At 37.1% G+C, this 15,504-nt stretch overlaps 1 protein-coding gene across 4 annotated transcripts; it reads left to right on the top strand.

The window, feature by feature from the left end:
* Positions 1 to 14,624, top strand: LOC120635414 (gastrula zinc finger protein XlCGF57.1-like). 4 transcript variants are annotated; one of them, XM_039906429.1, is made up of 8 exons: positions 2 to 437; positions 3,712 to 3,886; positions 4,389 to 4,481; positions 4,799 to 4,933; positions 5,036 to 5,479; positions 9,457 to 9,536; positions 9,646 to 9,686; positions 12,775 to 14,623. In XM_039906429.1, exons 1-8 carry the CDS (start codon positions 355 to 357, stop codon positions 14,493 to 14,495), a joined length of 2,772 nt encoding a protein of 923 aa, XP_039762363.1. In that variant the 5' UTR covers positions 2 to 354; the 3' UTR covers positions 14,496 to 14,623. The 4 variants fall into 4 exon arrangements, with proteins under 4 accessions (XP_039762364.1, XP_039762365.1, XP_039762363.1 ...); XM_039906432.1 differs by lacking the exon at positions 12,775 to 14,623 and adding an exon at positions 10,810 to 11,319 and having other exon boundaries at positions 17 to 437; XM_039906430.1 differs by lacking the exons at positions 3,712 to 3,886; positions 4,389 to 4,481; positions 4,799 to 4,933; positions 5,036 to 5,479 and having other exon boundaries at positions 1 to 437; positions 12,775 to 14,624.
* Positions 14,625 to 15,504: the final 880 nt, after the last annotated feature.

Here is a 15,504-nt window from a genome sequence, read left to right as displayed (position 1 = left end):
TGTGATGTGTCGTATTATCGTATCATAATAATCTGTGGTAGATATTGTCTCTTCCGACCTCGGTACTGAAACTATTTATTTACTGATCTGTGACTGAAACTAATGAATAATAGATGAATTTATTTATCTGTGGAAGAATGATTAAAGTGGTGGATTGATTTCCCACAACAGGAAAAAATTAAGAAAAAAAATTATAGAAGTGTTATTATTTTTATTGCCGAGTAAATAAAGTAGAACGTGCCAGTATACCAAAGTAGAAGAAGAAAACAATTACTTTTATTTTTTCCTTTTTGCATTCTCGTTTCTTGTGGCGTGAGACTTTCAGTGCTGTTGCACAACAAATAAACATTGAAGATGCGATGTTGTGTGCCCTTCTGCAGAAACACTACGGACAATGTGTCCCCATCAGAGGGGAAGGCCGAGGTCACTTTTTATGGGTGAGTACCGTGATGTTAACAGGAGCTTCACCTTCGTAAACGCTTTTTACGCTTTGTCCTACTTCTAAAAATATGAAATAATGAAAGTAAAAGAAGGAAAATCACAAACAGACTTGCATTTTTAATATTACTTTTACCGGATTATTCGCTATAAAAATATCATAGAATTAATCTATGGCCCTGAATACATCATTCCACCGCAGTCCGTTTAGATATTTACCTTTACAAGGTAAGCATTATGATTTTAGATCTATGTAGTTCTGAATGTTTCTGGGATACAAAGAAGTCTATAACAAATTACGGCTGGTATACTTGCACTATAAAAATCTGGTTGCTGAATACATCATTCTATCGTTGTCCATTTGGATATTTAACTTAAGAAAGTAAGCACTACAGTTTTAGATCTATGTAGTTCTGAATCGTACTACGATACAAAGTAGCCTATGACATATAACAACTGGTAAACTTTCACCAAAAACTGGCTCCTATTGCTGTGGAAACCTTCCATGTTAAAAATCTTTGTGTTACTAAATTTGAGTTTTTATCTTGGGCATCATCGCTTTCATTTTATTGTGATAAACATATAATTTTCTTCTTACTATTACTTTCCTACTTACTTGAAAGAAAACTTCAACTTTGTTGGAACACCATCGGACTTAAGATCACGCTGTATGCTGACACTGAGCATACCATTCCACATGACGAAATTTAATAGGCTGTTGCGTGGAATGTTGCTCCTACAAAAATACAACGGGCAACGTTGCGTTTATAATTGCAGTTAAATCTTATTATCTTGCGCAGTGTAACTAAACCAACTGGTTCCTAACAAAAATCTCTCCGTAAGGTTTCATAATTTGTTAAATAATACTGGCACATGATCATCCAGAGGCTAGGACCCCGACCTTGTTGGGCAATAACTCAAGACTTTTAGAGCGTCAGAAGCAACAGGTTCACAAGACTAGATTTCCTTAAATGGCATAAAAACAGGATTTAGAAAACCACTAGATCCCATTATCAATATTATGTCTCCATTTCCTCATCATTCAATACTTCATAGCATATTCGACTTCATCTCCCTACTCCAGGCATTCATATCTCCTTTAAACGGCACAGTGGATTCACTATGTATCACTCCTTCCTCTATGGTACCAATATCTCTCATTGAAATAATGGTAGTTGCGAGCCCCAACACACGCTGCGCAACGGTGGACTCCTACTAGAGCTCGGACTAGAAACAAGTCGATTGTGACACTTTTTGAGAGTGTACCTCTAGCGGTGCGATCCGCGTATTTAAATTAGACAGCGCATGGACACCGGAGTGTACCTTAAAGCAGTGCGTTCTGCATTTGGGTATCTGCACGTTAGACGTCTATTATGCCTCAGGCCTAAAACCAAACAACAGATTAGAATCATATTATGTTTACCACGTTAAGTATCATATTAGGTTTACCACGTTATTGCATCACGTCATAGCATGACAGGGTGATGCAGTACTCTTAACTTTACAATTAGAGTATCGCTCCGTTGCATTATTTCAAATAACACTCCGTTCACAACACAGAGTAGAGAGAAAAACGATTTATTCCTACATCGTAATTTCCATATTCCACTTCTATAAAAGTTAAATTTATCAGTAGTACGTATTTTATCTCTCAAAAGTTTGCATCCACATCATGCGCACTACATCTATATATATGAAAGAGGATGTTTGTATATATGTCATCGATAAACTCAGAAACTATTTGACCGATCATTATGAAAATTGGTATGCTTATGTATTTTTTCACGGAGAAGGTTTATATGCTATACCCATTGATGTAACTCCCCACCAGGCGGCGCTGTCAAGTATCGACTTCCGCCCCGTTCAACCGATTGTCATAAAAATTGGTATGACCATGTATTTTTCCACGGAGAAAACGAACATGCTATGTCCATTGATGTAACTCCCCACCAGGCGGCGCTGTCAAGTATCGACTTCCGCCCCGTTCAACCGATTGTCATAAAAATTGGTATGACCATGTATTTTTCCACGGAGAAAACGAACATGCTATGTCCATTGATGTAACTCCCCACCAGGCGGCGCTGTCAAGTATCGACTTCCGCCCCGTTCAACCGATTGTCATAAAAATTGGTATGACCATGTATTTTTCCTCGGAGAAAACGAACATGCTATGTCCATTGATGTAACTCCCCACCAGGCGGCGCTGTCAAGTATCGACTTCCGCCCCGTTCAACCGATTGTCATAAAAATTGGTATGACCATGTATTTTTCCACGGAGAATGTAAATATGATATATATAGATTCTTGGAAGTGTTAGAAGTAATATAGGATACTTTTTATCCCGTCATTAAGCTCGGTTCCTTTGGGAGAGGGAATGAGTGTTTGACGATTTAACATCATAACTGCGACAAATTAGAACCGATTTAAATAATTATTTTTGTACTATACAGGTATATGTGTTTAATTGTGTGCCCAAACTGTGGTTGGAGATAGACGACAGAACTCCTCAGCGGACAGCAGCAATTTAATGCCACATCAAAAAACAAACGCAGAAGAAGTCGCGGGCAACAGCTAGTTTCATATAGACACAATACTGGCACACCAGCTTCGGAATGCTGAGCGTCCGAACGCATCGCCCCTTATAGTAGTCGCAGGGCGAGGCGGGCCTAATGTATATATGAAAAATTAAACTGTTAAAATGTAGTTATTTTATAATGCCTCTAAACTTATTTATTGAGCCAGGTTTGATCGGATTTGGTTACGAAATAAAATTATGAGGTCCAATTTTCTCTCGGTATTACGTTCTTTAAAAATATTGTTTAGTTAGCGAGTAGGGCAGATTTGTTACAGCAGTAAGACAACTGGTTTCTTTTCCATCTATTTATTAACAGCTTATCATAATATATATGTAAGTGTATTTTGTATATTTTTTTAATTTGTGTTTTTTTTGTTTACATATTTGTATCATAATTTGTTCTCGCTTGTTTGTCTGGCAGAGATTGCTTCAAAGCTATAAGAGTCGAAGTCTTTTGTATTCTATTCGTCCTTTATTTTCCTGACTGTGTAGTGGTGTACAAGTAAAGAGTTTAAATAAAATAATCATGAACCCAATTTATGTCCCAGTGCTGGGATATAGAGCTTTGATCCACCACTCTGCTCCAATGCAGTTTAGCAGTCTATATATAAAATTATTGTGACTGATGGCTTAATGTGTACCTACCAATCATCAAGCAAAGTTGAATAAGAACTGGTAATTTGTATGGCTTTAACCAGGTTTCCCAGTGAAGCGCAGCTATATGCTGCTTGGATCAGAGCCCTTGGCAAACAGGACACTCAACTGTCGGACTCTGCTGTGGTCTGCTCACAGCACTTTCTAGATGATGAAATGTATGAAACAGAAAGTGGCTTACGGCAAATCTACAGCAATGCCATTCCATCAACAGTGCAAGTGAGTGGCATCCGTGTGTTTGTTTTTAATTATTTTAGTGAGATTGAGGCAGTGGAAGGTGTGAAGACTTTTGCTTCAATGCGGTTAGTTAAGAAAGTTGTTGCGCTTTGAAAGTATGGACGGTGGTTGGGCCCATGATTGCCCACCTCCCTCAACACTATCGGTGACAGAAGAAGAATTGGAACGTTTTTCACCCTTTCAGAAAAAAAAAGGTTATATAATTCAAATAAACGGCTGAGCAAATGAAAATAAATGTTTTAACCTAGCAGGGATAGAGCAAAAAAAGGGGGCTAGGCCTCCTAAACGCCCCTATTTGCTCTATGCCTACCCCTGCTCCCCAATTTGAAGTCCATGATTCGAAACTTACTGCCTTATATTGTTTTTTAATATAGATTTCTTATTTTAAAATTATTAAAAAGTAGATTGTGTTTCACAGATGCCCATTGCTGTAATTTCCATACAATTTATAGTAATGTAATAGTGACTCACAGTATATTTGCAGGTCTGCATAATATGCCTAGATACTGATAGAAAGCTTGTTCTAATAAGTAAACACAAGTTGGAAGAGACATATGAAATGTTAACGGGATATCCTGTAAGTAGTTGATGGTTTCTAGATACATAATTTGTTTAAAGAGTATATCGTGAGTTGACTCTTCTTCACAACAGGGTAACAAATGGGTGTGAGGATCAGTACTGCGGGATAGGTACTGACTACTAGGTGTTCTTGCGCGCCGGTAATCACTACTGACTGAGTACCGTATTCAGAACTTGACTAATTAAATTCTAATTACTCATATTGTTAACTGTTATAAATTCAGGATAGAACATGTTAAATTACCCACTTTCGTATACCTTGTTCTACACTGTCAAATGCTTTTGATAGATCTGTAAACATTGTCTTTGTTTCAGTTGTTTGATCTAGGAAACCTAAAGCAAACAGTTTGTGTACTATGTGCTCAGAGATTGGGAAACTCCAGAAGATTTAGAGCTCAGAGCTTGAAAGCCCGTTCATTAATGATGGACTTAGTTGAAAAACATGAATTAGTGAGTACATTATAACGTTTATACTGTTTTCTTTCTTTACCCTACTTCATTTCTTTAAACGTTCTTAAAGGTGAAGCTTTAGCAATAGTAAATTTGTTGCAGATTACAAAAAAACATATAACAAGGGTAAAGCATTCAACAAAACAACTAAAATATAATTTTGTGCTAACTACATTAGAACCTGACCACTGTGACTTACATATAGTTGAATCTGATGTTAGCAAACAGAAAACGTCACAGGAAACTTTTTACAGTGATTATGACATAGACATCGTGAAAAATGCAGGGAATTTTGACTCTGTGGCGATTGATGGACATAATCGAGAGTTACATGAAGATAATAATGCCAATGATGAGTTTACTGCAGGCAGTGAACAGTTAGTCACTGATGATAGCATACAGATTAACGCAAAACTACTGGATGAGAATGTTGAATGTCCAAGCTATGTGGGTGTAGAACAGGAGGCTGGAATACAGTGTTTTATAAAGTGCGAAATTGACCATGAGTATGATCATAATGATGATACTTCGACCATGCATCTGATGGTGAGCTATTCTTAGACGTGATACTTGATAGTTTTGTAAATTCACACAAGGAATCGTCTTAATTGAATGCCTTTTAATTCAGGTGATTCCTAGCGAAAAAAATTGGTTGTCTGTAAATTCGGCTTACTGACGATAGTTGAACGTGACAACGTCGTAAGAAAATACTAATGGAATGGTTGCATTTTTCAAAAGAAAATTTTAATTTTATTTGTTTGATAGATAGTATCGTTGCTATAAACAATTGACACCACATTCACTTTTTACTGCACTTCATCCTTGCCGAAAACATGTAAATGTATTATTGTATAGAAGCTGTCCACGCGGACGCATCGCTCACTCAAGTAGGAGAGAGACAGATGTCGAACGCGGAGGCCGACTGTGCCTCTTTGTCGCTCGTTCCGCGCTCTCGCTTGCACTTCAAGCCTTGAATGGAACGCCTCAGAGCGAGGTAACGCCGCATGCGTCATGTTTTTTCGTGCGTACAGCCGGCTCCATCGAATTATAAGACGTTGTCACGTCAAAAAATGTTTTATGAACTCTTACATTGTATGTAGCTGAGCGTACTCTGATAATAATAATAATAAAAATTTATTTGGTACTAGCTGTTGCCCGCGACTTCGTCTGCGTTTGATTTTATTTCTTGATATGGCATTAAATTAAGTTGTAGATCTAAAAGAATTTAAAGTATTCAGTATTGCTAGGCCTTAAATGAGGGGTTTGCTGCTGTCCGCTGAGGAGTTCTGTCCTCTATCTCCAACCACAGTTTGAGCAAAATTGAACACATATAACCTCTAGAGTACAAAAATAATTATTTAAATCTGTTTTAATTTGTCGGAGTTATGATGTAAAATCGTCAAACACTCATCCCCTCTCCCAAAGGAACCGAGCTTAATGTCGGGATAAAAGTATCCTATATAACTTCTAACACTTCCAAGAATATGTGTACAAAGTTTCATGAGGATCGGTTGAGTAGTTTTCGCGTGAAAGCGTAACAAACAAACTTACATTGACATTTATAATATTAGTAGGGTAGGATTAGTAGGATTTATATAACATCTCTCGACATACTCAGTTACCAACCATCGTGAGTGAATTACCTATAAGGAGCTAAAGTACGCAACAATTGGTGACCCCGAAAACAAATCAAGAACATCAAATTATGGAAAGCGAAGCTGTGGAAACCAAACAAGTTGCCGACCTAGCCGCTATATCGGTGCAGTCAAGACTACTACCGTTTTGGCGCCAAGTTCCGAGAGCATGGTTCGTTCAATTTGAAGCCGTCGTCGACCCACTGAAGACATCCGACGACCAGAAGTTCCTACGTCCTGCAAAAACTCGAGCCGTCGGACCTACAACACGTAACAGATTTGCTGTACGACACACCGGCCACAGTACGCTACGATCAAGAGACGACTACTTGCGGTGTATGAAAAGTCAGAAGTTGAAAACTTCCAGAAGCTGATCAGTGGATTGGAACTCGGCGACCAGAAACCCAGCGTTCTACTACGAAAGATGCGAGAACTCAACAACGGATTAATCACCGAAAAAGGCCTTAAGATTGAATGGCTCAACCACTTATCAGCACAAGTCCGCTGCATATTATTATCCGTCAATAACGAATCGTCGCTGGACACGCTCGCTGCAATGGCTGACAAAATGATGGTTGTACTTGGAAGTTAGTTACGCAGCACAGTTATGGTTGTACTTCGAAGATAGTTAAGCAGCACAGTTATGGTTGTACTTCGAAGATAGTTACGCAGCACAGTTATGGTTGTACTTCGAAGATAGTTACGCAGCACAGTTATGGTTGTACTTCGAAGATAGTTAAGCAGCACAGTTATGGTTGTACTTCGAAGATAGTTAAGCAGCACAGTTATGGTTGTACTTCGAAGATAGTTACGCAGCACAGTTATGGTTGTACTTCGAAGATAGTTAAGCAGCACAGTTATGGTTGTACTTCGAAGATAGTTACGCAGCACAGTTATGGTTGTACTTGCAAGATAGATATGCAGCATAGTAAATGGAGATAGTTACGCAAGCAGTTCATGGCTAAGCGAAGAATCTTGCATCGAAACACGACACGTTCGCGTTGGTTTCTTCCACACACACACTACACGTCTGCGCGTCGCGCCGGCCGCGGGGTAGTAAAGCGGCGCGCGCGGCGTGGGTTCTACTTATGGCCTCGCACCGAACGTAACGGTGCATTCACTTCGCGTCAGTGAGATACGACGACGCGCAGAGCTCCATATTGGTTAAGAATTGGTGTTTTCTTATTGGTTAGTTTTTAAGTAGAAGATTTTATTGGTTGTAAATATTAGGATAATTCTGTATATATTAGACTAGGTTTGACGCGGATATATACTCAGTTACCAACCATCGTAAGTTTCACTTACCTATAAGGAACTAAAGTACGCAACAATTGGTACAAGTCCCGTACAAGTTTATAGTTATATTTCAGTTTGATATGGCAGTGGGCTTTTAAACAAATAAAACGTAAAGTCAAAGACAAATATTTCTTTATTCAAATAGGCACATATATGGCACTTTTGATGTGTACATTACATGTTAAATATAACACAGAAGTGAGTTGATGGCGATAACTAAATTCGTGAACTTAAAACTAAAGCTACAAGGGTTCCATACGCGCTCTGGTCTAAGAAGAAGCCCACAACAAACTTAGCCGGTTGTTTTTTTTTTGTTATCACCATCTCACAGTGTTACTTAAAAGCTTAAAACTATTAAAGAAGAAACCTGCTTAGAGCAATAATTTACACCCAAGCATTTTTATCGTTGAAGCAGTCTAATAAGTTAATACTATAATAGAACTATGTTTGACTAACATCAAATACTAGTAACACAGCATTGTGTTTTGCAGCATTACTGAACAGATTCCATGTAAATACTGATATACTTTCCCAATTGTGATTGTGTCAACCAAGCCATGTTTATATACAACAAATTGCCAACGTCACTAGCCAACAGAAACATAAATCTTGTAGATTTCAAAGATAAATGTGTAAATAAATAATAAGATGTGTAAATATAAATTATTATAGCCTTGTTAGTTCACGGAATCAAGATATTTTGCATACTATTGTCGAGATAATTTAATGGAGATTAATTCGATACTTTTAAATAATTGATTTACTGCAATAGAATTGGAAAAAAACACCAAAATAGGTCAAAAAAATTTCCGTCATGTGTGAAACCCGAAAAAACTCTAACTTGTGAAAAAATCCATTATTTGAGTGAAATTTTTAAAAAAAAATTCTAATCGACGATTGTAGGTCACTGAATGCGAATGATTAATTAATTCAGTGTATTTTAATTGCAATTAATAAAAAACGAAAACTGCAAGACTATATCTTTATATATCCATGTAAAATTAACATGGATGGTGATATATCTATATCTATAGATGTTATGTACATTTTATTCCACCAGGGGCGCCTGTGCATCACTTTCCTAGTACAGCTGTTTTAAATTTTTTTTTTTTTTTTCTATTTATTTTGCACGACTCATGTGTTTTTTTCGTTATTTATTGACAAATAATTGGATAGCTATTTTATTAATGAGTCGTGCACTTTTGGATTTTCCAAATATTATGAATAAATTAAAAATATTTAGCCGCCGAAATGAGGCGGAAAAAATAACGGAAATGTTATTTTACCATCCAAGAATATTTAACAGACACAATATTATAGGTTTGACATTTACAATGATAATAATTTGACATGAATAATAATTGATTAGATGTCTTAAATTTTATTCTTATTTTAATAATGTCAATTTACTTAGGATAGTAAGTAGGAACTAGTGTACGAACATATATATTTTTTGCATGCCATCTAAGGCGAATTGTTTGTCCCTATATTTTGTGTACCAACAATGTAAAACCAATCTGCAATTAAACGAATTTTTATACAGAGATATACCTTTAGTGGACAGGAATGTAACAAATTTGTTGAACTTTTCAGAACAGTGATGGTGGCAACGAAGGTGTTACACAATTATTTGGACCTCAAACCTTTGAAAGCTCCGGCTCTGCTGAGAACAAGTCAGTATAATTTGTACAAGTATCACCATATAAATGCGATACTCTTTAACCTGCGTTGTATGGAATAGCTTCTCAGCACACCTTAGATATTCATTCTCATGTGTTACAGGCATGCCATGCAGAAATTGAATGATGGACATCGCAATGAAGGTAATTGACCAGTTGATTGTTTTATACTAAACTATCTGTTGCCCGCGACTTCGTCTGCGTTTGATTTTGTTTATTGATGTGGCATTCAATTTAGTTGTAGTTCTGAAGGAAATTAAAGTATTCAGTATTGCTAAGCCTAAAATGAGGGGTTTGCTGCTGTCCGCTGAGGAGTTCTGTCCTCTATCTCATTCATCAGATCTACACAAAGTTTGGACAAAATTAAACATATTATAACCTCTATAGTACAAAATTAATTATTTAAATCGGTTATAATTTGTCGTAGTTATGGTGTAAAATCGTCAAACACTCATCCCCTCTCCCAAAGGAACCGAGCTTAATGTTGGGATAAAAAGTATCCTATATTACTTCTAACACTTCCAAGAATATGTGTACAAAGTTTCATGAGGATCGGTTGAGTAGTTTTAGCGTGAAAGCGTAACAAACAAACTTACATTGACATTTATAATATTAGTAGGGATTTCCACGCCAGTTCCAGCTACATTTAATTTCTAGGATATATTTTTGGCAACTTCCCTGGCGCAGTTTGCTATGTTGAATTTGATTGGTGGTCCAGTAGCAGGCTTTGGTCGTGGCTAGTTACCAACCTACAGACATTCCCAAGACATATCCAAGGACATTCCGCAAAACGATTTAGCATTCTTGGATGGGTTAACTGCCATCATCATAAAAAGTTCAGCGGCTATCATCCATCTAGAAAGGCCAACTTGTAGTGGAATAAAAGAGAAATTAATTTAATAGGTAATTTTCACTAAATATACATTCATTTATGATTACCAGAACAAAATCAAGCCGTGCTCTTCGCTAAAGAACATTAGTACCTAGTATCAAAGCTATATAAAGTTTGAAGTGTTAATTTGTTAATTGTTTCTTGCCGGCTTCTTGGTAGAACCTGCCTTTCGAATCGTGGGTCAGACGGAATTGATGTGTCAAAATTGCTTATATAAGGCCTACTTGAAATAAAATTTAGATGTTCTTTAAATTTAAAAATAAAGTTACCGATGAAGTTCTAAGGCAACATAAAATGTGAACACAAAACTTATTGAAATGAGAACCTCCGCTGATTTGGAAGTCTTTTAAAAATAAGAACAATGTCTTGTTTCAGTCACTGCCACAAAAGCCGATTCATCCGAGATAATTAGTGAAAGATACAACCAACCATCTGATAACAGCAATAAAGCCAACCGAAATGTAAAAAAATTACCATATTATGCGGTTGAGTTGAATGGTGTATTCCTGAATACATTGAAAGTCGAACCGAAGTTGGAAGATGAGACAACAACAAGAAACGCTCACAATCACAATGTTGATACTTCGTCTCAAGATTTAAGTAATCTGATTAAGAATGATGTCACCGCGACACAAATTATGATAGATGGATCAATTAGTTTACGAAAAGATACTGAATGTTTAAATGACATGGATTGTTCATCAGAAAATCATTTACTTATTGAGAAAAAAGCATAAACTTGCAGCGTCTGCTGTCATACGTTTAACCGCAAATGTACTTTAGTGAAACATGAGCACCCATACTAAAGCGAAGCAATTTAAAACTGACACTGAATTCATGAAAATGTTATTTTGCAATGTTTGCCAATAAATTGTATTCCGTGGATAGGAGCAGTATTTTTTTGCGTAATTCCACAATAACTTAAAATTAAGCTTAATTTGCTATAGTAAGCGTAAAGCAAGAGAATCTGTACGGTGTAATTTATAATTTCTTCAATCCTTACACTCAACACCAAACAGATAAAATTAACCTTAATTTTCATAATATTCAATGTTGTTTGTAAAGTGAGCCATCGTTGCATTACGCAGCGGTAAACAGCTTCGGGGAGATAACATCTCCCTGTCGCACTCCTCGCTGCAGTTGGATCGGTTTCGTAGTCCGTATACGGACTTTACTAGTAGCTGTTTACCACTGCGTTGGAGGACGTTTTTGAGCTTCTGGATTGGAACGGGCTTGGCATCAACATCAACGGCGAGTAAATCACTCAACTTCGGTTTGCCTACGATGTGGTCATAATGGCAGAGACTCTGGGTGACCTTAATGCGATGCTCAATGACCTCAGCAGAGTTTCTCAACAGGTGGGCCTTCGTATGAACATGAGCAAGACGGAAATTATGTCTAACGCTCATGTTCTCTGCACTCGAAATTGTAGACGAGTACCTAGGACACACGATCCAGTTAGGTAGGTCCAATTTCGAGAAAGAGGTGAACCGCCGTATCCAACTCGGATGGGGAGCGTTCGGGAAACTTCGTGACATCTTCTCGTCCAAAATCCCTCAGTGCCTGAAGACTAAAGTCTTCGAACCGTGCGTGTTGCCAGTGATGACTTACGGAACTGAGACATGGTCGCTAACTATGGGCCTCATAAGAAGGCTCAGAGTCACTCAGCGAATGAGGGATAGAGCTATGCTAGGAGTATCTCTACGTGATCAAATCAGAAATGAGGAGATCCGTAGAAGAACTATAGTTACCGACATAGCTCAGCGAGTAGTAGCGACATAGTAGCGTTTTTGTACAAACACATCAAAATTTCGATGTACGCCGGCATTTCTGCAGTGACCTTAACACAGCCCAGGTTTCCACCGAATCAAAGGCTTTCTCATAGTCCACAAACGCTAAGCAAAGTGGCCGGTTATACTCTTCGATCTTCTGTCCCTTTCGGAAACTGGCTCGGCTGGAAGTCGTCGAACCTCTTGGCGAGACGATTCGTAATGACTCTCGAGAAAAACTTGTAGACATGGCTCAGCAGCGAGATAGGTCTGTAGTTCTTCAGCATGGTATTGTCACCTTTTTCTAAGTACAGAACCACCACGCTCCTGTACCATGCCCCTGGCGTTGTTCCTTGGTGAATGACGGAATTGAACAATCCCTGAAGAACTTTAAGTATTGGTTTTCCACCCGCTGTCAGGAGATCTGCTGTGATTCCGTCATCACCTGGTGCCTTGCTGTTCTTAAGTTGTTTGAGAGCCATACTAATCTCGTGAAGTAGTTAATATATTTCTAGTATTTATTAATGTGTAAGCTCATACGCATATAAATAAATACAATGTTTTGTTTCAGCCACTGTCGAACAATCTGGAAAAATCCAGGAAAGTAGCGGGTTACACAACCAACCACCTAGAAGTGATACTAAAGCCAACAAAGAAATTAATGTATCAACAAATTGTGTAGTTAAGTTGTATGATGTATTAGCAAGTTCAAAACAAGCCGTACCAAGACAGGAAGGTCTCCCGGAAAAACAAAATATTGATATGTCTTCTCAACATATCAGTAATCAGCCGGCTACTAAGGATGAAGTCTCCGCAACAAGAACAAAACCTAATATATCAAAAGGTTTACGAAGTAAAACTGAGTGTACTAATAATGACATCATGATAAAATTAAATAGTTCACCAAATAATCCATTAAATAATGATAAAAAACTATTCACTTGTGACTTTTGCTATAATAAGTTTAAACGAAAAAGTAATTTAGTGCAACATATTAAGACTCATACTGTGGTCACTGAAGTGGAAACGTTCTCTTGCAAGGATTGCCAATACAAAACCAAACGCAAAAATAATTTCACAGCACACTTGAGAACGCACACTGGTGGAAAGCCACATTCTTGTAAGTTATGCAAATTTAGAAGTGCTGGCAGTTTTGAATTAGCAAGTCATATGAGAACGCACACTGGCGAAAAGCCGTATTCTTGTGAGTTATGCGAATATAAATGTATTAGTAAACGTTACTTAGTGTGTCATATGAGAACGCACAGTGGTGAAAAGCCGTTTTCTTGTGAGTTATGCGTATATAAATGTGTTAGTAAGCGTTACTTATTGGCACACATGAAAACGCACAGTGCTGAAAAGCCGTATTCTTGTAAGTTATGCGAATATAAATGTATTAGTAAACGCTACTTAGTGGATCACATGAGAACGCACAGTTCTGAAAATCCGTTTTCGTGTAAGTTATGCAAATTTAAAAGTAATACCAATAGTAGCCTTGTGAATCACACGAAAATACACAGTGGCGAAAAGCCACATTCTTGTAATTTATGTAAATTTAGAAGCACGACAAATATTGCCCTTGTGAGACACATGAGAACGCACACTGGAGAAAAGCCATTTTCTTGTAAGATATGCGAATTTAGAAGTGCTAGCAGTAGTTACATTGTGAGACACATGAGAATACATAATGGTGAAAAGCCATATTCTTGTAGGCTATGCAAATATAGAAGTGTTAGCAGTTATGACGTGGTTAGACACATGAGAGCGCACACTGGTGAAAAACCGTATTCTTGTGAGTTATGCGCATATAAATGTATCACAAAACGTTACTTAGAGGCTCACATGAGAGAACACAGTGCTGAGAAGCTGTATTCTTGTAAATTATGCAAATTTAGCAGTACTAACAATAATGACTTTATGAGACATAGAAGAACGCACATTTATGAAAAGCCGTATTCTTGCAAGTTATGCGATTATAGAAGTTCCAGTAAAAGTATCTTAATGGTTCACATGAAAACGCACAATAGTGAAACGCTACATAATTGTACGTTATGCAAATTCAAAAGTGCTAGCAATAATGACTTGGTGAGACACGTGAGAACGCACACTGGTGAAAGGCCCTATTCTTGTGAATTATGCGAATATAAAAGTGCTCATAAAAGTTGCCTAGTGGTTCACATGAGATCGCACACTGGTGAAAAGCCATTTTCTTGTACGCTATGCGATCATAGATGTGCTGACAAAAGTAATTTAGCGAAGCACGTGAAAATTCACAGTAAACAATGGTCGTAAAGTTTTTACTCCCTTTGCGTGGCCTAGATAGACGACAAGGTATTCGGTAAATAACTTTTTATCTCGTGCGTGCAATGCTTTCAACAGCAAATATTGAGAGAAGTACATTTTTTATGTCAAAATTGGCACTTTTAGGAACATAATTATGACAAAATAAGTGATATAAGCTGTTAAAGTTTTTGATTTTTTTTTGTTTTAATTTAATTTTGTTGTATAATTTTCGCTTTGTTTTTAAACTTTCAGCAATTTTGGTTAATGTTGGGGTTTATGTATAACTAAGTTGTGGAAACTTCATTGGCTTATGTGATATAAAAATACAGCATTGCTCTTATGTCCGTTACTTTACGTTTTAATTAAGAAACCAATCGACTTGATTTTTTGCATAGAGTTAGTTGAAAGAAAAAAGATATATATGTTGGAGGAAGTAGTCGGAACAGAGTTGATTGTTCATTGATTTACGCGAGATGTCGGTTGTTAACTAACAACACTAATACTAAAGTTATTTTATTTTATTTATTGCTTTATAATATTAGGTTTAGAAGTCATTAATTAATTTAAGGTAAGGTATGTTACAGTAAATTTATGAAGTGTAGTACGTTTGCGGTGTCGCAAACTTTTGTCAGGATGGTCGAATGTTAAATAATTAAACTTTTGATAACTATAAATTCACATTTGCCAGATATTTATGTTCATGACGTTTTGCTCCAAAACCGGAGCATCTTCAGGAGATGTTGACTTTACAATGTGTAATTGTTAAGTCAATGTAAAGCCAATATCACCTGAGGATTGGATTGAGTGTGTGGATACATTTTTTTTTTAAGTTTGCCTTTATGACGGATTCATGAAATAGGTTGGTGACTTAAAAAAAAACACACACTGATCACTGCTAAAAAGTCGTATTCTTTTAAGCTATGCATATATAAGTGTTACGAATAAAGTAAAACACATGAGAACTTTTTGTTTTATTCCACTACAAGTTAGCCCTTCGCTGCAATCTCACCAGTATGTA

Source organism: Pararge aegeria, chromosome 26, assembly GCF_905163445.1.
Source record: "Pararge aegeria chromosome 26, ilParAegt1.1, whole genome shotgun sequence".
Classification (NCBI taxonomy): Eukaryota; Metazoa; Arthropoda; class Insecta; order Lepidoptera; family Nymphalidae; genus Pararge; species Pararge aegeria.
The sequence above is the reverse complement of the archived record's forward strand: the minus strand, read 5'-3'. Positions and strand labels throughout refer to the sequence as shown.